Below are 26123 nucleotides of genomic sequence, written 5' to 3' on the forward strand. Positions count from 1 at the left end.
GGCTGGCTTGTAGCTGAGTTCCAAAGCTCTTGCCTAGCGTGCAAGAGGCTCTGGGGTTCCATCCCCAGCACAGGAAAAAAAAATCAACTTTCTTTTACAACTGTGGTACTAAAATACAACTGCAAAATCACCTTGTTAACTGGAAAATTCTCGAGAAAGATTTTAAAAAGTTTGCAGGGCCTCAGTAAAGTCTGAACCATGCCATGTAAATTCCTAGGATAGTCTTGGAGGGGGGTGTCCCTCTGTGCTTTTTTAAATATCTGGACTTCTTTGTGTTGCTGATTTTGCTCCTCTTTTTTAAAAAAAAATAAATAAAAACAATAGGGCGTGATAAAGAGATCAGATACTTTATGCGTACCATGAAGGAATTCTTGATGTCTAACTGCAGCCGAATCCTAATGTACGAAGGATTATTTGGATACGGAAAAAGCCAGATACTTATGGAAATTGAGTACCTGGCTCAAGGTGAGAACCACAGGTGAGTCCTGGGAATTCTCTCTCCTTGTCAGAGGTCCTGCCCCCTTAGAGAGCAGCTCCATTTACTTGGCATTTCAATAGTTTTGGGGAGATATGACCCTGCACCAAATAGATGATGATGAATATTTTGGGGTGATATGACCCTGTGCCAAATTTGATGATGAATTAACAAGATTAATTCTTTTTGTTTTGGTGGTGCTGAGAATTTTACCCAGGGCTTCATGCATGCAAGGGAAGTGCTCTACCACCCAGCCACATCCCCAGCCCTGATAAATATTTTGAACTAAGGAAAAGAGAAACTTTCTGGTCTGGTTGCTGGAAATCCTGATTTGAAGCCAGGTGGGGCTTGGGTATTTTAAACTTCCTAAATAATCCCAACATGCCCACAGGTTGAGAACCACTAGCACAGACATTGTGATCAGGGCTAGATTTCACCAGCAGAACACACACAAGTTTGTCACCCTGTGAGTGGAACAGTGACTGTCCTGGGGACTTGCTCTGGAAGGCGGAGCTAATATAATATCTTACACTGTTCCTCTATCTTCATGTGTGGGGTGTGGAAGGCCCCTTCTGGGACAGTCTGCCTGGCCCCTTGCAGAAGTGACAGTAATGATGACCACAAGGATGACTATGGTGTCCCTCTAAGGGGTGAAGGGGAAACTACTTGCTGACCCCTGTATTTCTATCACTCCTCAATGTCAGGCCTGAGAAAAGCCCGTTTCAAAACCCTGCCCACTGCCAGGGCTGATCCACAGCAGGGGGGAGGCGTTCCTTCACGTAGGCACTTACCAGGTCCCACAGGGTCCGGGACCATTGAGGGCTGTGCAGGTCACCAGAGAACCACAGACGGGGTGGCTTGACAACAGGGAAGCCGGTCTCACAGTTCTGGGGGCCCAGCCAAGGGTCCAGGCAGAGCTGAGCTGCTCCCTCCCGGGTCGAGGAAGAAGAGCTCTCCCAGGCCTTTCTCCTGGCTTCTGGCAGCTGGCCGGCCCCGTCGGATGCTGTTTGGCTTGTGGAAGCGTCACCCAGACATCTGCCTTGGTCTGCACGTGGCAGCTTCCCCTGTAGTCTCTGGGTCCAAATCTCCCCTTTTCATAAGGACACCAGACAAGGGGGTTCGGGGACCCAGCCATCTCTAATAAGGTCTCATCTTAACTCATCCCTCTCTAACCATCCTGTCCTCAAATGAGAGATCCCTGGGGCCATGACTTCAGCGCAAGGACTTGGGGGGATGGATCAATGATCCCGAGCAATACCTGATCGCTGCCCTCAGGGAGAAGGGAATGTGACCCAGCCTTGGGCAGCAAGGAGGGTCTCCAGGAGCAGCCTGAGAGGCTAACAGATGAACAGCCATGAGGGGCCACGTGGGGCCACCAGCAACTCCAGGGACACTCCAGGATGCACGGATGACCTCAGCAAAGGTGGCGAGGATGCATCCACTTGCTGGCAGTGAAGGAAGGTCACTAGGCCGAGAGCAGGGCTGACGGTGAGACCTCGGGAAGTCTCATGTCACAGAAGGGAGCGTGGATGCAGGCCCTTAGGCAGTGGGAACCATGAACAGCTCCGGGTAGGCGTGATCCGGTGGGGTGGGCCGCCCCTCCCAGGACGGGGCTCAGGCCAGGGCCCTGTGCCGAGGTAAGCTCCTCCACGGAGCAACACCTTCAGCCCAGTGGGCAACCAGCCAGCTCCCTCAGGCTCCGGTGGGGCGCCGCCGTCAGATCCATGGGGCAGGGGCAGGGGCAGCCGGGCCAGGTGACGGGAGCTGGGTGCACAGGGTGCACAGGGTGCACAGGGAAGGGGAACGTCGGCAGCAGAAAGCAGCAGCTGCCACGGAGCCTGGAGAGTCGGTCCTCGCGGCTGAACCAGAGGACTCAGAGCTCCTCTTCACTGCGGTATTTCTGAAAACCGTAAGCCAAACTCTCTTCTGACTCTTGGTTTCTCATGAACAGAACCATTGCTATCGCGTTGACTAAGATCAGCTTCCATCAGAACTTTTACACCATCCAGATACTCATGGCCAACGTGCTGGGTCTGGACACTTGCAGACACTACAAGGAGCGGCAGAGCAACCTTCAAAGCAGAGTCAGGAGGCTGCTGGACGAGAAGTTCCACTGTCTCCTCAACGACATCTTCCACGTCCAGGTACCCGCTAGGACTGGGCTCTGCAGGGAAGGGCCACAGGGCAAGCACAGCCACTCCTTGAGGCTTCGTGATTGACATCTCCTTGGCTTTATTACCCTTGTCTCACTAGAGCACCAGGTGGTGAGGAAGTAGCTCCCAATCCTTCCTGAAAATCCACCATGTTCTTTTCTTAACAGTACCAAGGTCCTAAGGGTTGAAGCCAGGGCTTTGCACATACTATGTATGCACAGCTCTACCTCGAGCCACATCCCAGCCCCTACATCCACATTCAGAAGACTTTCTGGAGGTATCTGGAAATACCACACTCAAGAAGTCCCAAACGGCCCCCGGTTTTGTTGGGTTGTGTGTGTGTGGTACTGGAACTTGAACCCAGGGGTGCTCTGCCACAAAGCTACCTCACTGGCCCCTTTAAAAATTTCTACATTTTATTTTGAGACAGGGTCTCACCAAGTTGCCCAGGTTGGCCTTGAACTTCTGATCCTCCTGCCTCAGCCTCCTGAGTGGCTGGGATCACAGGTGTGTGCCAGTGCGCCTGGCTAATGGCCACCTGTTGGTTCCTCTCCGGTAGAGCTGTACAGTCCCAGCCAGCCTGAGCACAGGGTCACTTTCTCCCACAACTGAATGCCCATGCAAACACTGGGTGTGTTCTCTTCTTCCCTTGGCTCCAGGACAGGCCATCAGGGCTGAAAAGACATAAGGACATCCAAGGAGGATCTCCCTGGAGGCACAGGCAGCTCAGTGGCTCGCCCAGGGTCACACAGCTGGAAGTTCCTTCACTGTTTCCTGCACTCAGTGTTCTCATCATTTTTCATACAGTTCCCTATTTCTCGGGAGATTTCCAGGATGAGCACTTTGAGAAAGCAGAAGCAGTTGGAAGCACTGTTCGTGAAGATCTTGGAACAGGTAAGAGCACCTGTGTGCCAGCCACTGGCCACCTGCCCAAGGGGCTCTGGCTCCGGGAAACATTTGGAAGTACGTGAAAGCTGGACCCAAAGGTGCTCCCCTCTCTTCCAGTCTTCCAGCTTTGAGCTCAGAATCAATTCAGAATTTAAACAGACTCAGAGGAGTCCCTCAAGCCCACTCCTGGGGCTCGCCTCTCCTGCCTGCCTGACTTCCTTCCGTTCCATCATCATTATACCCAGGTTTGCCCAAATAAGAGTCCACTGGTCGTAACTGATATGAATTGTAAGTTGTTGAAATTCAGATTCATGCAGAGTTATTGAAAAGACAAAGATTCGGCTTGGTTCTTTCCCTTCACCGTAACAGACCATCAGACAGCACGGATACGCCGCCTGCCGCAGAGCACAAAGCCCTGAAGTCCTGCAGCATTTTTCTTTCTCTTTTGTCACCTTGTCCAGACAGTGAAGGAGGAAAGAATCATTTTCATCATCGATGAGGCCCAGTTTGTGGACGTGGCCTCCTGGACCTTCATGGAGAAGCTCATCCGGACGGTCCCCATCTTTATCATCATGTCCCTGTCGCCCTTCGTGGGCCTTCCCTGTGCGGCAGCCAGTGCCATCATGAAGAACAGGAACACCACCTACATCACCCTGGGGCCCATGCAGCCCAGCGACATCCGCAACAAGGTCTGCCTTGACCTCAACGTGCGCAGCATCCCCAAAGAGCTGGAGACGTAAGTCACGCTTTCCGCCGCCCCCAGGTCATCAGACGCTCCAGGATGTGCCTGCAAATGCCTGTCCAGTGTTTTTCTGGCCCTTCCTTTAGAGGGGCCGCATGCTGTGCCTGGTGGGGTGGTGCTGCTCACCTCTTCCTGTGGCTCCACGCTGCCCCTTCCCACACCCTGCTCAGCGGGTGTTTCCCCTGCATCAAGCTGGACTTGGGTCTACCTGTTGTGGTCTACCCATGATAACAGTCACTAGGAGCACAGTCACAGAAGGTGGTGGGAAAGGCAGGCTGTGGCCTGCGACCCACCATGTCCCCCGTGGCCGGCAGGTGTGTGGTCTGTCTGTGGCAGCTGTCCAGGCTGACTCTCCGAGCTCCTCAGGGTGCCTCCACTGGGGCCTTGAGATGAGCCCCCTGACAGCATGCACTAGTTCTCTCTCTCAGGATGGAACCCAGGGTCTCGAGTACGCCAGCCAAGCACTCTAACCCTGAGCTGCATCCGGGCCCTTTCTATTTCATTTAGAGACGGTCTCGCTAAGCTGCTTCTCCCTGTCCAGTAGCTGGAATTGCAGGCAGGTGCTGACCCACCCAGACGACAGTGTCTCTCCTGGGCTGGCTGCTGACAACCCTCCTGTTCTCTGCTTTTGTTCTTTCTAACGATGTTGCCTTGCTCCTGGAAGGAAGATGGCTTGGACAAGGGGTCATTTAAAATAACTCCAACCCTATCCTGAAACAACAAGAAAAGGGCTGGGGATGCAGCTCAGGTGATAGAGCACCCTAAGGTTCAGTCCCCGGTGCTCAAAATAGAATAACTCCAGTCAGGCATTGGGCTCTCTCTCTACCCCTCCCCGCTCTCTCTCTCTCTACATACCTGCATTTTCCTTTTGATCCAGCAATCCCAGTTCTAGGAGACTATCTCAAAGATGTGTTGACACAAATATGAAGTCACATATGTACAAAGTTTCTGTCAAACTCTATTTGTATTAATACGAGACTGGAAGCTATCCAATGTCCATCTCCAAGGGGAGCTAAGTTCAACACCCTAGGATGCATGAATCCCGGAGGACTGTAGGGCAGTAAACAGATGTGAGGGACACCTGTGATCGGCAGGGAGGAGCAGGATGCATGGTTGGTGCTATGCCTTTATTCAGAAAAGTGGAATAGGGGTGTGTGTGTGTGTGTGTGTGTGTGTACACCCATGCACACTTTTGTTCATATATTTTAGAAAAAGTATTGGAAGGATAAACCAAAAATGCATCCAGTTGTTACCTGTATCTAAGGAAGAGAAGCAAGACTGAGGATGTACCTTTTATTTAGTTTTAACTTTGGGAAGATAAAAATGTTTTATGTAATTTAAAAAGAGAAAGAAAAAGAACCAGATGAAGGCAACCCCTGAAACTCGAGAGCAAAGTGGAGCACATGGAGAATGGGAAGGGGGTCGTCTCGAGTGGCGGCAGGCGCTCTGCAGTGAGAGCCGCCGCCTTGTCTTGCCGGCAGGTACCTGGTGGAGGGCAGCTGCGGGGTCCCCTACTACTGCGAGGAGCTGCTGAAGAACCTGGACCGCCACCAGGTGCTCGTTTTCCAGCAAATGGAGCCTGAGGAGAAGACCAAGGTGACCTGGAACAACCTGTTCAGTAAGTCTCTCGCGGACTCTTTCTCTTGTTTCAGTACTGGGTTGAGCCCGGGGTGCTCGGCCACTGAGCTACGTCTCCAGCCCCCTGTGCTTTTTGTTTTGAGGCAGGGTCTCACTAAGTTGCCCAGGCTGCCTCAGCTCACCATCTCCTGCCTCGGGCTCCTGAGTTGCCGGCACGACAGTCGTGCACCACAACGCCGGGCACTTAGTCGTCTTCTGTCACTGTCCTTAACGTGGAGAAAGTGTTGAGAATGGGCCTTCCACAGGCTGCTTCCTGCAGGGTCAGAGGGCTTCCTGCAGGGTCAGGGGCGAAAACCTTGGGTCTGACACCCAAACTGTAAGAGGACAAAGAGGCCAGACCCCTGAACTAGGCCAGCACACACCTGGGTCAGCCAGGAAAGCCGCCAGGGTCAGACCTGAAGAGCTCGGCGGCGCCCGAGGTGAAGTGCTAGCTCAGGAGGCTGCGCACAGGGCCCACGCTGCGGAGCGTGCCGCGAGGGATGGCACGACCCAGACCAGCTGGAAACTCAGGGAAACAATCTCCTTGCCCAGAGGAGGAGGGGCCAGAGAGCGGGCTGAGTATACAGTTCGGAGAGTAGACGGAAGCTCCTTCGCTTTGAGGCTTTTCTGAGAGGTGTTTCTGAGCTGCCGGATTCTGCAGCTCCCAGTCTGGTAGGTGTGAGGCAGAAGAAACCCAGGAGCTCTCCACCACGATGTTCCCTGGGTCCCCAGGTCCCCAGCTGGTCTGCTCCCCCTCTTCCTGGGTGTCTTCTTGTGTTTGAGTTGTATGTGGCAGGAGAAGAGGGAGAGAGCTCGCCTCTCTGTCTCCCTGGAAGGGGATCTTTCATTTTTGTGACTTTCAATGAGCGATGGTGATTTGACGGCTTGAACCACTCGGTCACCACTCAGTCTGCAGGGTCAGATTCTTCCTCTGGGGCTGAATTTAGTGGCACATAACAATAAATGCTGTTGAAGATGCAGGGGAACACAGGAGCTCTTACACACTGCTGATGGGAGTGTAAACTGGTACGGCCACTACGGAAATCAGGATAAACATTTCTCAAAAATCTAAAATTAGGACTTCCATACGATCCTGGGTCGTTACCCAAAGGGATTGAGGTCAGCATACTCCAAAGACACCTGCACCCATGTTTATCATGGCACAAATCACAGTAGCCAAGTCGTGGAATCAGACTAGGTGTCTGTCACCGATGGAGAGAATGTGGCAGATACATACACTGGAGTATCACAGAGAACAATCGTCATTTGCAGGAAAATGGATAGGACTGGAGAGCAGCAATCTCTGAATAAGTCAGTGAGACTTACCAGATAGAAGAACCCGTGTCCTGTGCTCCCTCTGTGTGGAGTGGGGGAAGGGGAGCGGCGAGAGAGTAAGAGGGAGACATTATAGAGAAGAGGAGGGGATGGGGAGAGAGGACGAGAATGATCAAAGTATGAGATGGGCACGCAGGAACACACCACAGTGAATCCTGGCATCCTGTATGATTAACATGCACTAATAAAAGTTTAAAAGATTAAATGAGTCAAGTGTTTCCCCCCTTTAAAACTTCTCAGTGTCTTCTGTGAGACCAGGGAGCTTGTGTTTTGGGAACAGTTGAGGAGTTGACCTTTCGTCTCTAACCCAAGGACACCCCAGTGGAGCGTCCAGGGAGCCACGTAAGCCACGAGATTCCATGAGAAGCAGGGATCACCGGCACTCAACTCTGACGCTAGATCCTGATACGGAGGAGGGAATAAATGCATGCGAATGGATCTGGGGACAGACAGAGAGAAGGCCTGTTGCTGGGAGGTTCCAGGAACGAGAAGAGCCAGTGGGGAAAAGAGAGGACGAGCTGGAGAAGTCCACAAGGAGCAGGAATGGCGGGCGCCAGCACATCGTGATTGCGCCAAGTGCCCTGAACTGTACCCTTTGAAGATGGTTAGTTGTAGGTTCCATGAATTTCACTTCAGTTAAAAATCTGAAATGAATACACGATCCGAGACTGGATCTCTTTTTGGAAGAAAAAGAGATGTTAAAAGACACTGTGGGGTAGCTGACAAACTGGCAGGTGGACAGAGGATTGCAGGAGCCGGTCCCTGTCACCTTTTCCAAAGGCTGTAAGTGTACTGAGTTCTGTAAAGGTGTCGCTGTTCTCAGGAAACACGGAGTGAGGTGTCTGGGAGCAGAGGGCGCAGGCTGTGCAGCATGTGTTCACACCTTCCCGAAGCACCTCTCTGTGCAGGAACCCAGCGCGGAGCAGGTGGCCCTGAGTACAAGGCGCCCAGCGCTCGCTCTCTCCTGCCGTTTACACGACCAAGTCACACCATGAGGCGTCCTGTTAACTTGTTAGCTATGGTCTGTCCGTCCCCACGTGAGGCAGGAGCTTTGTAAACTCCAGAGTCCCCAATCTTGGAAGGGTGCCTTGTGCCTGGAGGCTCCCTGGGTAACTGTGGATGGAGCGATGCAGAGCGCGGCTGCTTTAGCCGTGGGTCCCCGGGGAGAGTATGAGCAGCCCAGGGCAGCACGCTCGCTGCCCCCTTCGCCTCTCACACCCACACACTGGCCTCTTCTCAGGTGCTCCCCTTCCTGGGCTTCCCCATCACACCCTCCTCCTGTGCCCCTTCCCTCTCCTGGGCAAACCCTCCCTTGGGGGTCCCGGGCTTCACCCTCACTCTCTGCTTTCTCCCCCCCCCGCCCCCGACGTTTCCATTTATTCATATTTTGCTGGATTTGATGTGCGCGCGCGCGCGTGTGTGTGTGTGTGTATGTGTGTGTGTGATCTCCAGCCCTAATCTCACTCTTAATCCCAGGTGCTATATATTGCCAGGTGTGCGTCGGCTCTCCCAGGGACCCCCTGGTGTAACACTTGTAAACTTAAGGCACTGTCCTTTCTCCACCCCGGTTCCCAGCTGAATTAATGGCACCGGGCTCAGCATTTGCTTTCTGGTGACTCTACCCCCACTTACCTATTCCTATCCACCATCACTCTTCTGCTTGCTTTTTTTTTTGCCTTTTTTTGGGGGAGGGGAGGGCACTGGGGATTGAACCCAGGGATACTTTACCACTGAGCCACATCCTCAGCCTTTTTTTATTCTTCTGTTTTGAAACGGGGGTCTCATTCAGTTGCTGAGAGTCTAGCTAAATTGCTGAGGCTGGCCTCAAGCCTGTGATCCTCCTGCCTCAGCCTCTCAGGTTGCTGGGAATACAAGTGTGCTCCATAGTACCTGGCTTAGTCTTTGCTCGTCAGTTCTTAGTCACTCTTCCTGGTGTTACCACTTGCCTATGTGTCTCGTAGCTCTTAAGCACCTCAAGGGCTGCGCACATGCAGCATTCATGTTTTAGCCCTTGCAGGAGACAATGCATTTAAAGTCCACATGCACACTGAAGAGTCAGATCGTCTGCCACTTGCTGTTTCTGCCACTCACGGGGCCCTCTTTCACGGCCTGATGGTCTTGCTGTTGGCGTAGGACTCACCTCTGCAGGAGATGCGGCCTGGGCCTTGCACTGGTGTCTTTCCCTCCCCACCACAGTGTCTCCAATCTGCCAAGTGTGGGGGAACCACGGGGAGGAGCAGGCGGTGCATGTTGGGGTACCCGGAGACCCAGTTACTCGGCAAGGTCACCTTCCAGACCTCACTGTTTAAATCTCTGGCTGCAGTCATGCCCCAATCAGAGCTGGGTCTCCCTCGCCTGTGCCTGAGCGTGGGACTGCAAGTGTGCATACTAATGTAGGTCACTGTGTGTGCTGGGAGGGATCCTAAGTCCCCGTGAACTCTATTCTTACCAAACTGTGCATACTAGGGAAGACACCAATATCGGTGCCATTTACTGTTCTGGGGTGGGAGTTGTTGGGGGAGAACAAAACCATTTTGATTAAATTTCAATTTTCATAAATCAGTTTTTTTAAAACAAGCTATCCCAGAATACCTGGTGAGGCGGTGCTCCTCTCCTCCTGCTCTTTCTCACACAAGATCCACCTCAGAGCTTACGGGAAAGCCAGACTTTAAAGACAGGATATTAACTCTTGGCTTCCTTCCCTTCCGATCTCCCCACAGAGAATTTCGTTAAGCCAACAGAGGAATTAAAAGGGTTTTCTCTTAGAAATGAGGAGGGAAGTGAAGAAGTCTGTAACCTGGTCAGTGGTGTCAGACTGAAAAACCTGTCGCCCCCCGCGTCACTGAAAGGTAAGGGGCATTCCACCTGGTGCCGGCTCTCTCCGGGTTCCGCCTCCACTTCCCCTGGGATCCCCCCTGCCCCAGGAGGGAGGGGCCAGGGCTCTCGGCCTGTCTGTCCTGCGTTGGTCTTGGCCTGTCTGTCCTGCGTTGGTCTTGGCCTGTCTGTCCTGCGTTGCCCTGGCAGGCTGGTTCTTCTACTTCCAATTAGGAGCCTCCCTCCCGTGATGTGTTGCGAGTCTGATTTGGACAGGTTTGTTCAACTGCACAAGAGAATGAGGTACAGCACATTTTCAGTTAAACAGAAACCAAATATGAGAGGGAAAAGTCTAGCATTGAGACACTTCTGCCGTCTACTCTTGTGAGAAAGGAATGACAAGGCACTGAATGTCACAGGGGTATTATTAATTACGCTTGGAAGAAAAATGGCTTTCGAGAAATGTTCTAGTTTGCACTCAGCCCCAACGCATGCCATCCAGAGTGACTTCAGACCTTGGAACTCTGTCTTCAGTTGGTGCCATTTGTGTGTCCTTCTCTACTGCGTCTCCTGCGGTGGGAAGGAGGACTAGCCCGGCTTCTAGTGTGTTTTGGGAACAGTTGAGGAGTTGACCTTTCATCTCTAACCCAAGGACATCCTGGTGGAGCGTCCAGGGAGCGTCCAGGGAGCCACGTAAGCCACGAGATTCCATGAGAAGCAGGGATCACCGGCACTCAACTCTGACGCTTGCTCCTGATACGGAGGAGGGAATAAATGCATGCGAATGGATCTGGGGACAGACAGACAGAAGGCCTGTTGCTGGGAGGTTCCAGGAACGAGAAGAGCCAGTGGGGAAAAGAGAGGACGAGCTGGAGAAGTCCACAAGGAGCAGGGATGGCGGGTGCCAGCCGCGGCCTGCGTGACCCCTGCTGTCTGTACACATCCCTGTCCCACTTTGACCCAAAGTCAGAGCCCTGGAGGCAGCCTCACTCTGCTCCTGTGTGTCTTTAGAGCTGCAGCTGCATTTTCTCTTTTAAATTTGTCTTAGTTGTAGGTGGACAAATGCCTTTATTCCGTTTATTTATTTTCACGTGGTGCTGAGGATGGAACCCAGGGCCCCACACGTGCGAGGCGAGCCCTCAGCTGCTGAGCCCCAGCCCAGCCCTGCTGTGTGTCTTCCTGCACAGGAGCGAGCTGCGAACCAGACTTAGCTTAGCTGGGTGTCTGCAAGAGGAGCTGTAGAGCAGGACAGGGCCTGTCCAGGATGTGGGTAGTCAGATGGGTAACTAGTGTCCTTCTGTGTGTGGCTTTCCACCTGCAGAAATCTCTCTGGTCCAGCTGGACAGCATGAGCCTCTCCCACCAGATGTTGGTGAGGTGCGCGGCCATCATTGGCCTGACCTTCACCACGGAGCTGCTGTTTGAGGTTCTCCCTTGCTGGAACATGAAGATGATGATCAAGGCCCTGGCCACCCTCGTGGAGCTGAACGTTTTTTACTGCTTCCGGAATGGCAAGGATCTTCGACTGGCCCTGAAGAAAAATGCCACCTCATTTGAGGTTCACCATCGCTCCTCGTCTCTGAGACCCAGCGAGGAGATGGGTGAGTCGCACCTGAAGTGACCCATATTTCCCCTTGGCCAAAGGCGCATAGACTCACGGGCTGATCTGTGCTGGGTAGCGGGTTTATCTCTTGCCCACTGCCTGGCTGGCAAGCCCTTCCTGTTCCCTCCAGATCACAGCGAGGAGGAGGAGCTCCGAGAACTGGAGGGCGAGGTGATTGAGTGCCACATCATTCGGTTCTCCCGGCCTATAATGCAGAAGACAGCTTACGAGCTCTGGCTCAAGGACCAGAAGAAGGCCATGCATTTGAAGTGTGCCCGCTTTTTAGAGGAGAATGCCCACAGGTGCGACCACTGCAGAAGTGGGGACTTCATCCCGTATCACCACTTCATGGTGGACATCCGCCTCAACACCTTGGACATGGACACCATTAAGAAGATGACTAAGCCTCAGGGAATCCAAGGTAAACCTCCTTCATTCCTAATGAACCGCAGCTATTCCTGGGAACTCTGGAGACTACGATCTAGAAGCAGTGAATCTGGACCCCAGGGACTTGGCTTGGGCACAGGGAGGCTGAGACCTCAGCAGCCTGTGGGGAAGGAGAAGGTGGGGACTGTCCACACAGCTCTGTCTAGCAGAACCCGCCTCACCGTGAGATTGACAGGGCCCAGGTTTGGGGATCCGGGTTCTGGCCTGACCAGAGCCTAAACTGAAATGCCCGTATGAGTTCACAGCAATGGCTGGGATCCAAGAGGGCTGGGATGGTCCAACTTGATGCAGCGGGAGCGCGGTTGTGGCTTTGTTGATCTAGTGTGAAACAATTCCCAGTGGAAAGGAATAGGAGCGCGAGAGAATCCGGCAGGGAGGAGCAGGCAGGGCTCCAGAGGAGTGTGCTTGGTCTTAAGGCAGGGTTTCCAGACCACAGCGAAGCAAAGGTAGAGAAGCCACACACTTGCAACAGAGCTGGGGAAACAGCAGAGGGCTCAGGGGCGCGAGGGACCAAGGACTCAGTTCCCACAGGCACGACGCCCAGCAGGGTCACGGTAGCAGCACCAAAGCCAGCCGGGAAAGGCCCAGCTCACGGGCCCTGGCGGGAGGGCCTCGGTGCGTATGGCTGGGTTCAGTGGGAAAGCAGGGCTAGACGGAGAGGGTGCTTTATCATGAGGATATCAAACCCCGGGAAGAACTGCAGCAGGTTCAAAATATTCACTCCCATTCGTTCTCTATTTTGCATGTATTCTCACTGGATCGAACTTCAAAGTGGGGGGTTATTTTCCCTTTATGGACAATGAAATTGAGGCTCTGGAAGCTTCAATAATTTAACACAGAAAAAAGTGAGGGATGTTATTTAGTCTCCTCTTCATCTGATGGCTCCCCCTATCCCAGCTTCCTACAGCGAGGGGTTGGGCTTTTAGGGTCATGCTTTACCAGAGATTGCAAGAGGCTCTGCAGCATCAGGTCCATCACTTTTTAAAAAAGAATTCTTTTGTATATATTTTTCTTTGTTGGTGGACTTTTATTTTATCCATTTATTTATATCTGATGCCGAGAATCGTTAATGTTCTGAGCCCCTGGGGCTGGGGCGCAGAGCAGACTTCAGCAGGAGGACATCAAGGGAACTCGATTGTGGCTGAGCCCAGAGTCCCTCAGTCGCATTTGTTAAAATTCTCCTCAGATGCTATATTTTTCCAAGGCCATCGATGCCTTTTTAATTAGTGTTATAAAGGTTGTATTATGTGACGTGATGTTGACGTTGACATTTGAACCGAGATACAAAGACACAATGAATGCTGAGGTCCAAGTTGGGGTCAGAGGTGGATCTGCAGAAACTGCCGAGGAAATAGCAGAGTCTGTCGTGGATAAGGAAGAGCGTCTCTGGGGAGAGGTGGGGGTCCTCTGCACCTCCAGCTGGCTGTCTCTCCACCCACCGCCCAGCACAGAATTTGGGCCGCCCGCCCGCCCAGGAAGGCTAAAGCAAGGGACCTGGGCTGCACTGGGATCAAGCTGCCCTCCCAGAGCGTGGAAAACATGTGTAGGGTTTCCCAAAGGTCAGACATAACCCGGCTTGGAGAAGAAGGCAGTCTGGGGAGTCTTGGACATGTGAGAAGACCCCCACAGAGGCCTGGGGCAGGGGGCAGGCAGTGGAGAAGGAGGAGGAAGCATTGCCTGAAGGAAGGAGGACCTCGGGCAGCCCCTGGGGAGATGGGGGAGAGGGCGTGAACCCAGTGACCCCTCCCAAGGTCTTAGTAGAGTGCCGTTTTATTTGGGGGAATAAGATAGGCTGGCAGCTAGCAGACGGGTTCTGAACAGCTGGCCTCCAACAGGTTGGCTCAGAGAAGAGGATTCCAGTTATTTTTGGATCCTGCAATAGACCTTGGCCAGCTAGCCTGTGTCACATGAGGCCACTCTGGGAAGTGCTGCTGGTGATGTTACACCGGAGTGAGGCCAGGGCCTTACCACTATGGTCAGGACCTCCTGCCTGTACAAAAGTCTGTCACCTACACAGACTTCACATAGAGCCTGTGTGAGACTCCCTGCAAGTCTGATCGCAGACGCGGGAGTCCATGACCGTCCTCTGTACTTTCAGTGGTTCTTCTCAGGGTCTTATATTTTCTACATATTGCTGCCTCATACTGCTTTTCAAAAAGTCAAATTGTGAAATTTATCTGTCCCCCCCCCCACCTCCTCGCCACCATGGTAGATGAAGATTTAACTCTTATACAACTTCCCACCATCTCTCTCCCTTTCCTGTGTGTGTGTGTGTGGGGGGGGGGGAGTTAAAGCAGAAGCTGGAGGCCAGNGGGGGTCGGGGTCTGGCTGTGTGGCCCAGGCTGGCCGTGAGCTCCTGGGCCTTAGTGCTCCTCACGCCTCCCCATTAGCTGGGACACAGGTGTGTGCCACAGCCCCGCTGCCCCTCCTAGTATCTCGTCACGAGCACCCCAGATGAATCAGTGAGTGCTTCCATGTCGACTGTAGAGATTTCTTAGCGAATGTGTATTTGTCCTAGAGTTTCTAGGAAAATCTCTGAGGCAGTGTCTTCCTCTAGGACATCCTGCTTTGGCCTGGGGAGTACCGCAGTCCCTAAACGTCCCACAGGTGGAGTCGGTCCACTGGACCTGCTGGCCAAGGCCTTACCTGGGAGAGACTTAGGAGGCTGATGTGAGTCAGAGTGAGGAGTGGCTCCTTCTCCAAGTCTCCTTTGAGCCTCACATCCTTAAAAATGGTGTTTTCTGTGACTCGATCCATTTCGAGGGTCCACAGCTCCTCCTTCATCCCTCCCCTGGCTTAGCAGAGTCTGCCTCCCCCTTCGGCTTCCAGAAACTCGAGGGCCTTGTTGGACATTTCATTTACTCAACAGATACCACTGCGTCAGGTACATTAGTCAGCAAAGCAGCATTCTTTTGGGAAAAGTGGATGTGAAGAAGAAGTAACCATGATGATAACAAATCTAGGGCTGGGGTTGTGACTCAGAGGTAGAACGCTTGCCCAGCATGCATGAGGTACTGGGTTCGATCCTCAGCACCACATAAATGTAAAATAAACATACTGTGTCCATCTAAAACTAAAAAAAATAAATAAATATTAAAAAATAACAATAATAACAAATCCCACAGACGGCAATGGAACTTTGGGCAAGGGGATTAGGAAGAGAAGGTCATTAGGGTAGCCCTCAGGAGACTCATGTAGAGACAGAGCAGGGTTTTGTCGTGTGGATGGCTAGGATATAGTGTGCCAGGCAGAGGGGACAGCCAGCACAAGGTCCCTGTCAGGAATGTGGCCCCTCCTGTTCTCCACCTGAAGAGTGTACACCTTTAAAAAACATTTTATTCTCATTTAATGGGGTGGATGTCCTGGGGCTCGGGCTGGGGAGGACCCAGAGGCAGAGTGCTTAGCCTGCTCAGTCCTTCATTCACTCTGAGCACTAGAAACAGTGTCTTGGCCTGGAGGAGCAGGAGGTACAAGGAGGAGACAGTCTGACCCTTCAACCTGAAGTCTTATTCCAGGCCTTTGAAACTATGGGGTGAGCAGGTGGTGTCTTTGCTTTCTTCTTCTCTTCTATGAGCATTTAGTATCTTTTTTCTTTTGATTTTTATAAATAGTCCTTGGAGTAGGAAGCTCAATATAATAACCTTTATAAGTGAAGAAAATAGAAAACTATAAGTAATATGATCCACTCAGTGGGTAATAAAGGCAGAGAGGATATCTCGCATACCCTGTTTTCTCTAGCCAATATTCTTTTCTCTGCATCTAATTCTCGCACCATTATGTGTGCATGTGTGTGTGTATATATATATACACCCCCACCCCTTGCAAAGCATTAAACTGAGGGCCTCGCACATGCTAGACAAGAGCGCTACCACTGAGCTCATCCTCAACCCCTACCATTACAATTTGAAACATTTAAAAACAATACATATAATAATATAGGACACTGAAGGAGGAGGAATAGCTTTTCATTTCTACTCATCAGTTTTTTTCAACAAACATTTATTTATGTATCAAATATTTATTGAGCCCCGATTCATGCCAGGTAGTGGTGTCCATATTGGGACCATAATGGTAAAAATGATGGGATGGTCACATGTCCATTCACAAGTTTGAATTTCAGTGGAGGCCAGAGGACAATAAAAAGATGAATTAATAAAACCGTCCAGGGGCCTTGTGGGACCAAGTGAGTTGGGACAAGTTGGAGAGGATTGCTCAGAATTACTGCTGGCTGTGTATTACAGGAGTTCGGCTAGAGGGACTTAAACTTATTATTAAGTTCATTTTGCTCTTATGTAAAATGTTCTTCTCACAAGACACTAGCACATCAGGAACCAAAATAGCTGCTGGAACTGCAGCCATCATGTTCCCATTTAGTGCCAGGAGAAAGAAGGAAGGAGGAAGAGAAGGGGAAGAAGAAAGGGATCCGCCCCCTTTGAAGAATTCTCTAGAAGTGTCCTACCCAATATTTCCTCTATATCCCATCACAGAGTTTGAACCCATGACTGTATTCAGCTGCAAGGGAGGCTGGAAAATGTAACTATTCTGAATAAAATTGAGTTTTGTTAGTAAAGAGGGACGGAGGGAAGGAGATGGAGCTAGAGATCCAGGTCAGGTTGTTAAAGACCCACTCCATCTTCTCTATAGAAACAGCCCGAACGGGACGGGCTCCGCTCCTGTCCAGAGAAAGTCTTGGCAATGCAGGAGGGCAGTGCCAAGGGAAGGAGGGCAGACAGGAAGGATTCAGGTGTGTTCCTGGGTGGGGTCCACCGGACATGCTGCTGGGCTGAATGAGGAAGGGTGGGGAGAGCAGGGAATCTAGCCTCTGCCTGGGTTCTTGCCTTGAGGCAATGAACCCTGGCAACCAGCAATACTAAATTAGGAAAGACCCGTGTGTGGGTCTAGGTGTGTGGAGGAGAGAGATTCAAGAGCTCTGTGTGAACATGGTAACTTTGCAATGCCTGTTAGGCATCCAAGTGGCTCTGACCAAGGAGGATTTTGGATGTGTAGGCATGTAGCCTAGAGTAGATGGTCAGGGCTTAGGCATATGAATTTGAAAGTCACTGGCACATAGATGGGATTTAAAGTCATGGGCAGATGAAATAAGGGGGAAATCAGGATGGGAAAGGAAGCCCCGTGCCCAGCTGAGCCTTAGCAGCATTTAGATGATGGCTCAGCAGGCTGTGAAGGAGGGTGGGGACCGAGGCGATCTGTGTTGTCAAAACTGGTGAAAAGAGAGAGCAGTAGCTTGTCCTGAATCCTGCTGAAAGGTGTGATCAAATGTGGGCAAATGCACAGCCCTTCCATTCGGCAATGCAGGAACCACTGGGAACCTCGACCAGAGCAGTTTCATTTCTTCTGTATTTTTTATTGTTGCTCTATAATTATACATAATAGTGGGATTCATTGTTACATACTCATGCAGATGACAAGATAATGGTGTAATCTGGTCAGTATCACTCCCAGTATCTCCCCTTTCCTTCCCCTCTCCCTCCCTGGTCCCTTTCCTTCCTTCTACTGGCCTCCAAGAGAAGCTTTCCAGGACCAGGGGAGAGAAAGCCCAACGCATTCAGCCTCTACTTCCGAGGACAAGTGGGAGAAGTCCGCAAGGAGAGGGGTCTGCAGGAGGCCTGATGGCACGTGCAGGGTGGGGCGCTTGCTCCGTGGTGGAAGGGAATAAAAGACAACTCCTGAGATGCTCACAAGGCATTTCTAGAACCGCGGCCTTGGAGCTAGCCGACCCTGTAGTAGCCCTGCCTCTGCCACCAGCAAATCCGGACAGGAGACAGTTCCTCCCTGGCTCTAGGGTTTTTCCGCTTCCTGAATGGAGTCGGCTGGATTAGACAGTCCTCCTTTGTTTTCTATTATAAGATCATCTCTGCTGACATCTGGTTCAGCAAAAGGCTTTCACTTCAAGATTCTCCATCCTTGACTCAGCATTTTGGGGCATTTCATTTAAATTTTATCTGTATTTTCCCACTTGAAACTGAGTCACTTTGTTCAGGATGGTTAAATTGCTATTTCAATTAGCGCAGGGTAGAGGAGTTAGGGTACCGTTGTCAACTATGACCAATAGGACATCTCAGAGGCTTCCTGAAACGGAGGGATGGTTTACGTCCTGCTCCTGTGATACCCTGGTAAAGCTTAACAAGTGGCCTGGCTGCAGTTAGTCTGGCACTCAGACCGCTCCTGGGTTGCTGTCCCTTAGGTCCTCAGAGTTGGTTGCTTTCCTGTGGAAGGAGAGAGTAGAGCATACACATAACCCCTCTCAGCCCAGAGGTGACATCTTCTGTGTAAGAAGTATTCTCAAGGCTTCTCATGGTGCAGCAGGGCTGGGGGATGTGGCTCCTGGCTGGGCAGCAGCCCTCTGTGACCAGAAGGGAACCGGAGTCTTTGAGCACCACATAAAAATAAATAAAATAAAGATATTGTGTCTCATCTAGAGACCAGACCCCTCTGCTACAGGGAGCATTACAATTATCTCCACAACTCCTTTGTTTGTTTATTTTCCAGCTAAAGAAGAGATCAGCTTAGCTAAATCAGAGGTTCCTAAGAGATCTGAGTTTCTTCCTGAAAATCTCAGGTACAGCTATATATAACCATTTAGGAGATAAGAATATTATTATTATCATTATCAGTAAATTCACTGTTAGACTCTTTCATCTGGTCAGTCCTTTTGGCCTCTGAGATACAATGGGAAAATGTCCAGGCTATGTGTGATGACTTCAACAGTCAGTAGTATCTATAGTAGGTTTAAATGCCTTGTTCTTGTTAGTTTTTAAAGATATTTTCATATCAAAGGAGTACACTAGCCAGGAGAGGTTGTGCATGCCTGACATCCCAGCGTTTCGGGAGTCTGAGACAGAAAGATTGTGAATCAAAGCCAGTCTCAGCAAAAGCAAGCCACTAAGCAACTCAGTGAGACCTGTCTCCAAATAAAATACAAAATAGGGCTGGGGATGTGGCTCAGTGGTTGAGCACCCCTGGATTCAATCCCCAGTTACCCCCGCCCCCCGCAAAAAAAAAAAAAAAGAGTATGCTAAGCTAGATGTGGTGGGTGCATGGCTGTAATTACAGAGAACTGAGAGGCTGAGGCAGGAAGATATCAAATTTGAGGCCAGCCTCAGCAACTCAGCCAGACCTTGACTCCAAATCGAAATCAAAGGGCTGGGGCGCTGGGGTTGTAGCTCAGTGATAGAGTGCTCTCCTCGCATGTGTGAGGCACTGGGCTCGATCTTCAGCACCACATTAAAATAAATTAAGATATTGTGTCACATCTACAACTAAAAAATATTTTTTAAAAAGGGGGTGGGGGTGGGGTGTGACTCAGTGGTGGAGTACTTACCCAGCATCAGCAAGGCCTGGGTGCAATCCCCAGTACCCAAAAAAAAAAAAGCCTGCTCTGTGTATTACCTGTTTATCTCCTATTTATTTTTGCATTTAAACAGTCCTGAAGAAATAAAAGATACGATCTTGGGGTTCTTTGACCTCATTATAACCAGGCTGAGGACAGTCGAGGAAGACATCATCCCCCTGGAGTCCTGCCAGTGTGAGGAGGTCCTGGAGATCGTCATCCTGCCTCTGGCCCAGCATTTTGTGGCTCTGGGAGAAAACAACAAAGCCTTATATTACTTCCTAGAAATTGCTGCCGCTTATCTCATCCTGGGCGATAACTACATGGTAAGCTGCCGGGGAAGCTCCCGGAGGCTTTTTTATCGCACCATGTTCCTGATTCCTGCCATCGCCCTTTCCTCTGAAAACCACCTTGCTCAGAGGCAGTGTTCAATTGAGAAAAGAGAGTTGGAACAAATTGCAACCAGGATCAAACATCGATCAGTACACTGCTCCCTTAGAGTCTGGCATGGCCTGTCTCCCTGTGTGGGAGGTAAGTGGCCCTATTCCCAGCTCGATACAGCGAGGACTCTGGGTATCAGAGCTGTGGTCCAGCACAGCCTTCCTCAGTAATGTCCCCGGTGACGTTCACCCTCTGGTACCAGAATGCCTTCGAGCATGGAATACCTAGAGGTCTTCTGACGGGTGCAAATCTGGTTTTAATCTCATCTCCAAAAAGGCCTCCTCGGGCCGGGGTTGTGGCTCAGTGGTAGAGCGCTTGCCTGGCATGTGTGAGGCCCTGAGTCCGATTCTCAGGACCACATAAATAAATAAAATAAACATCCTTTGACCACTAAACAACATGTTAAACAACTATTTTTAAAAGAAGGCCTCCTCCACTTTTTCTTGATGCAATTTGTGCTAAAATCATCACATATAGCTTTAGGCCCCAAAGCACAAAGGAATGTGTCTCCAGGATAATTATAAATAAGGCTCCAGGGCAATGTGACCCATAGAATGCCATTGAAATGATCCACTGCTAAGCAACTTGGGTTGAGCTGGGCTTGGCTGAGGAGGTTTTTTTACTGCAGACATTCCGGGTGCTCTGATATGCTGAGACACCTGTAGGTCTCAGGGGGATGGGCAGGGCAGGCAGGCTGGGCTGAGGAACCCAGTGTCTCTCCACCTGTCTGACCTTAGGGCCTCCTGGAGCTGCTGGCCGACTAACCCTCCCTGAAGGAATTTGAGGAAAGGTCTCTCTGGGCCTTGCTTCCTCTGCCTCCAGCAGCTGCAGAAGCTCCACACACCTGAGCGGCTGTGTCCCCAGTCCTTGGCCACAGTGCCGGTCTAGGCTGTTTTAAAGTTGCTGTCCATCACAGCAGTCCAATCAACATTCATACCTTGGATTCATATACAATTTTAAAAACTAAACCATTAAGAATGTCTGTCAGCCCCTCAAGTGTTTAAACATGGAAGTCTCGTATGTATTTCAGGCATGTAGCTGGGGCGGCAGTGAGGAGGTGGCCAGTGGGTTCCAGGAGGCAGAGGTTTAGGTAGCCTCAGAGACCAATTCGCTGAAGCCTGTGGGTTCCCCTGTCACTCCACACGGAGTGGTGACTGAGGAGGAAGACAGTGACTGACAGCAGGGGCCAGGTGCAAGGTCCCAGTGCGCCCTGCCAAGGAGAACCTGGCTGGCTGGCTGGCTGGACGGCAGCTGCCTCCTCACGACCCTCCTGGCCTCCCTTGGCTGCAGGAGGCTGGCTGTGCCGCCTCCCGTGCTCCTCTCCGGGTCTGATCTTGTCTTGGTGTTTGCTCACGCCCTGGAGGCTGGCGATCAGTGAGGAGAGCTGCCTGGGGCTCACCTTCCTCTGCTGCCTCCCAGGGATGGCCTCGGCAGAGGCAGTGGGGCGGTCAAAACTTGCAGCAGCAGGAGGAAAGGCGGGATTGCTAGTGGGTCCTCTTGGCCGAGGGATCCTGCACCCAGGAGCATGCGACAGGGAGCTCTGCCCAGCAGCTGCTGCCTGGAGCTTGTTGTTCTCAGTGGGGCTGGGGACAGGGGAGGCCCACAGTGGTGCCTGCCTCCTCTCCTCCGCCACGTACGTACGGCGGGGGTTGTGGGGGGGCTTGTGTCCCTTCAGGGGTCTGTCCCGCTGGCTCAGGGCCGCTCTCTCTGTGCTGGTTGCAGGCATACGTGTACTTGAACGAGGGAGAGAAGCTGCTGAAAATTCTCAGGCAGAAAAAGTCCTGGAGAAGGACTTTTGAGTCTGCCACATTTTACAGTCTCAAAGGCCAGGTAAGAAGCCACTGGAGGCATGACTCAGTGGTCATTGGCAGAAGTCACCCTTGAGCTTCCCAAGTCCTCCTGCCACCCACACCAGAGTCCCGCCTGAGCCCCGAGCCCCCAGCCCTCACAAGCTCGCTGTCCCGGGCGACAGCTCTGTGAACCGTTTCAACAACCTCTAGGAATGGACGTGAGCAAGACGCCAAATGCTGACCCTAGCTGAGCTTCCTTCACGCAGTTATCCAGCCAGCAGTCACAGTTACACCCCCCACGCACCCCACCCCACAGGAGGGTCGTTTCCGGGCCACGGAGGAGCTGTGTTTAAGCGTCCCGCCGTCTGTGGCTGGAACCTTCAGGCCCACCCAGACTCCGGGCTTCTCCTCTTCCCTCCGGCTGCCTCCAGGTCTGTTTTAACATGGGCCAGATGGTGCTTGCCAAGAAGATGCTGAGGAAGGCGCTGAAGCTCTTCAACCGCGTGTTCCCCTACAACATGATCTCCCTGTTCCTCCAAACCCACGTGGAGAAGAACAGACACTTCCACTACCTGAACCAGCAAGGCTCGGAGAGCGCCCCTCCAGGGTAAGGGGGAGCTGGGGGAGCGCAAGGCAGACCCCACACCACCCAGGTCAGCCCCCAAGCCCCGGCCTCTAGGGGGCGCCAGGACCCCTGTTTAGCTCTGACCAGTGGGAGGAAGAGCGTCTAGGAGGGGCTCCTAGGCCAGGGCCGGGTCCCCACAGCACCTCACAGGCAGCTTTTGTCAGAGGGAGTTCAGATGACAAAAGTATGAGGGTCCCTCTGCAGAGCGAGCTCCAGTGGCCTCCTCTGCTGTAACCTGCTCACCACCAGGCCACACTGTTGTAACCAGCACCAGCCAGCCCAGAACCTCAGTCTCAAGCCCACTTCCATTCAGTGCTGAGACACTGGGCATTGTGCCAACCCAGGGACATTGGCCAAAGAGCAAACTACTGCCCGTCCAGGTAGCCCGATGAGGACGCGGGGTGCCATGGTCAAACTGTACTGGTAAGATTTGTGCGTTTGCTCCCTCTAAAACTGGAACAAGACAGGGCTGCCCTCCTTCACCACTTCTACTCAACAGAGTCCTGGAAACTCTAGCCAGAGCAATTAGGCAGGAGAGAGAAATTAAAGGGATGGGAATAGGAAAATAACTAAAACTATCCCTGTTTGCTGAAGACATGATTCTTCGTGTCTATATTTAGAAGACCCAAAAAAAAAAAGCTCCACTAGAAAACTTCTAGAACTCATAAATGAATTCAGCAAAGTAGCAGGATACAAAACTAACACCCATAAATCAATGACATTCCTATACATCAGTAATGAATAAACGGAAAGAGAAATAACCCCATTCAAAATAGCCTCAAAAAATACATTTGGGAATCAATCTAATAAAAGAAACATAAGACCTCCACAATGAAAACTACAGAACTCTAAAGAAAGAAATTGAAGAAGACCTTAGAAGATGGAAAGATCTCGATGTTCTTGGATAGGCAGAGGTAATATTGTCAAAATGACCACACCACCAAAATACAGACTTAATGTAATTCCTATTAAGGGTCTGATGACATTCTTCACAGAAATAGAAAAGGCACTCGAGAAATTCATTTGGAAAAATAAGAGACCCAGAATAGCCAAAACAATCCTCAGCAAGAAAAGTGAAGCAGAGGAGGCATCACAATACCAGACCTTAAATTATACTATAGAGCTATAGTAACAAAAACAGCATGGCACCCAAACAGACATGAAGACCCACGGAACAGAATAGAAGACACAGAGACACACCCACATAAACACAGTTATTATACTAGGCAAAGGCACCATAAACATGCATTGGAGAAAAGATAGCTTCTTCAACAAATGATGCTGGGAAAACTAGAAATTCATACATAACAAATGAAGTTTGTTAGAGTCTGTAAACAAATCAGGATGGCGCCTGGCAAATGTTAGAGTCTGTAAACAAGTCTGGATGGCGCCTGGCATTTTGCCAGAGGGAGTGGTTTGTGAAGTAACGCCAGCGAGCCATTAAGTGTGGAGATTCCTTATTGGCTGACTGCTGTATCTACTTTATGTTAATTAAGATAAGCTGTGTGGAATGTATATATACCCCTCCTGTCCTACAATAAACGGCTCCCACTCCTGCTGTATCAATGTACACAAGTTGCTCGTCACCCCCCCGGTTATTTTGCTGCAGCCGGCCTGCGGCAGAAGTTAGACCCCTATCTCTCACCCTGCACAAAACTCAAAGTGGATCAAGGGCCTAGGAACTAGAACAGAGACCCTGTGCCTACTAGAGGAAAACGCAGGCCCAACTTTCCATCATGTCAGCTTAGGAACCAAATTCCTCAATAAGACTCCTAAAGCACAAGAAGTAAAATCAAGAATCAATAAATGGGATGGTATCAAACTAAAAAGCTTCTTCACAACAAAGGAAGCAATCAAAAACATAAAGAGAGAGCCTTCAGAATGGGAGAAAAATCTTTGCCACCTACACCTCAACTGGAGCATTAATCTCTAGGATATATGAAGAACTCAAAAAACTTAACACCAAAAACAAAACAAAACAAAAATAACACAATCAATTATTGGGCTAAGGAACTGAACAGACACTTCACAGAAGAAGAAATAGGATTAGTCAACAAATATATGAAAAAATGTTCAAAATCACCAGCAATTAGAGAAATGCAAATTAAAACTACTCTGAGATTTCATCTGACTCATGTCAGAATGGCAGTTATCAAGAATAACAATAAATATCATGAGTAACAATAAATATCGGTGAGAATGTGGGGAAGAAGTTTCATTCATATATTGGTGGTGGGACTGCAAATTGGTGCAACCACTCTGGAAACTAGTTTGGCAATTCCTCAGAAAACTTGGAATGGAACCACCATTTGACCCAGATATCCCACTCCTTGGCATATACTGAAAGGACTTAAAATTAGCATACTATAGTGACATGGCCATATCAAAGGCTCAATTCACAATAGCCAAGCTATAGAGCCAACCTAGGTGTCCTTCAGCAGATGAATGGATAAAGAAAATGTGGTGTATATACACAATTTTAGCCACAAAGAATGAAATTATGGCATTTGATGGTAAATGGATGAAACTAGAGACTATTATGCTAAGTGAAATAAGCCAATCCCAAACAACCAAAAGCCAAAAAGTGTTCTCTCTGATATGCAGATGGAGACTTGCAATGGGGGTGGGGGGGGGTGGAGAACCCAATTGGACAGGGAGGAGAAGGGGACGGGAGGGGGAATGGGAATGAGAAAGACAGTGGAATGAATGGGACATCACTTCCCCGTGTTCAAACATGAACACAGAACATGTTCAACCACAAGAATGGGAAGTTATGCTCCATGTATGTATGATATGTGAAAATACACTCCACGGTCATAACTAAAAAGAACAAATTTAAAAAAAAAAGAAAACTGTAAGTAATTTTGAACACAGTCCACAGAAAGCAAAATGCACTATAATTTTAAACTCTTCTTTAAAAATAAAAGATTTTTGCATTTCCGTGGGTGGAAATTTTGCATTATAAAACATGATAATGGGGGAGAGAGAGAGAGTGGGTGGAAAGGTGGGTGAGGCAGGAAGGTCGACCATGGCGGAGCTGGGTATTGAGTGCACGTAGCTCATTAGACTCTTGTTGCCAAGTACAGGTCTGACAACTTCCATAATAATAAGAGTGTCCAGCGTCTTCCACCTGTTGGCAGTTCATACAAGGAGGCTGTCCCTGGGTGGTGGCCTGGAGAGCCTACAGAGGACTTCTCTTCCATTTTGAGAGAGACCCTAGCGCTATTCTTGTACCTTCTGCCTAAGATGCAGCATGGCCGGGTTGCTCCAGCTCTTTTAATTTCACCAAGAGCTGCCTTCCCAGCTTCCAGAGTGGCCCTTAGATGTGGGGTTCCCTGGGTGGCAATGAGATGAGCCAGCTCCTTTACACTGGTGGAGGTGGGCTCCTGGAGGCAGAGGGGAGGGCAGGAGCTTAACAGGGATCTCTGAGAGGCCTCAGGGCCGAGGTGGGCAGCTGCTCTTGAGTCTCTGATGACAGTGTGTGTGACGTGAACTACTCAGAGCATAGGCATTCTAACAAAACTCAAACGTACTGGGACCCTGTATTTTCCTTGGCTAAACTTAATGACCCTAGTTGGCAACCGTGTTATAAAAGGAATAAGAAATACCTGCGCAAGGAGAAAAAGTAGAGAAGCGTTGGGAAGAAGGAGTTGGGGTCGCTGTTGCCTTGCCACACCCACCAGGCGACAGGGCAGGCAGGACCCTGGGTCCCCGCCTCCGCTCCTCATTACTGATGAGTGCCCCGCGTTAGCGGTAGAGGGATCGTGCCCTGTCGTCCGTCCCTGTCTAAAGGAAAGGACCCAGATTCTCCCCTCTGTACCCCGCATCTCTACCCCTCCCCCC

The 26123-nt window shown here is 50.7% G+C and overlaps 1 protein-coding gene and 1 long non-coding RNA gene across 6 annotated transcripts in view; one reads left to right on the forward strand and one right to left on the reverse strand.

Annotated features, from left to right (window-relative positions):
* The window catches only part of Adcy10 (adenylate cyclase 10), a 56649-nt gene that overhangs the window by 16872 nt on the left and 13654 nt on the right, over window positions 1–26123 (forward strand). For all 5 annotated transcript variants that reach the window (XM_015491881.2, XM_048810079.1, XM_048810081.1 and 2 more), the window contains 12 exons: window positions 325–478; window positions 2427–2619; window positions 3436–3522; window positions 3978–4252; window positions 5740–5876; window positions 9931–10059; window positions 11346–11624; window positions 11757–12047; window positions 18584–18653; window positions 19519–19750; window positions 21588–21695; window positions 22087–22262. In XM_015491881.2, the coding sequence (XP_015347367.1) occupies window positions 325–478; window positions 2427–2619; window positions 3436–3522; window positions 3978–4252; window positions 5740–5876; window positions 9931–10059; window positions 11346–11624; window positions 11757–12047; window positions 18584–18653; window positions 19519–19750; window positions 21588–21695; window positions 22087–22262 (2131 nt within the window). The remainder of the gene's footprint in view (window positions 1–324; window positions 479–2426; window positions 2620–3435; window positions 3523–3977; window positions 4253–5739; window positions 5877–9930; window positions 10060–11345; window positions 11625–11756; window positions 12048–18583; window positions 18654–19518; window positions 19751–21587; window positions 21696–22086; window positions 22263–26123) is intronic.
* Window positions 17428–26116, reverse strand: LOC125618685. The gene is made up of 3 exons (XR_007350070.1): window positions 25889–26116; window positions 19484–19672; window positions 17428–18300 (listed from the first exon to the last, which is right to left on the reverse strand). It is a non-coding gene; the product is annotated as an uncharacterized LOC125618685 (long non-coding RNA).

The sequence above is a fragment of the Marmota marmota genome, unplaced genomic scaffold (assembly GCF_001458135.2).
Source record: "Marmota marmota marmota unplaced genomic scaffold, marMar, whole genome shotgun sequence".
Classification (NCBI taxonomy): Eukaryota; Metazoa; Chordata; class Mammalia; order Rodentia; family Sciuridae; genus Marmota; species Marmota marmota.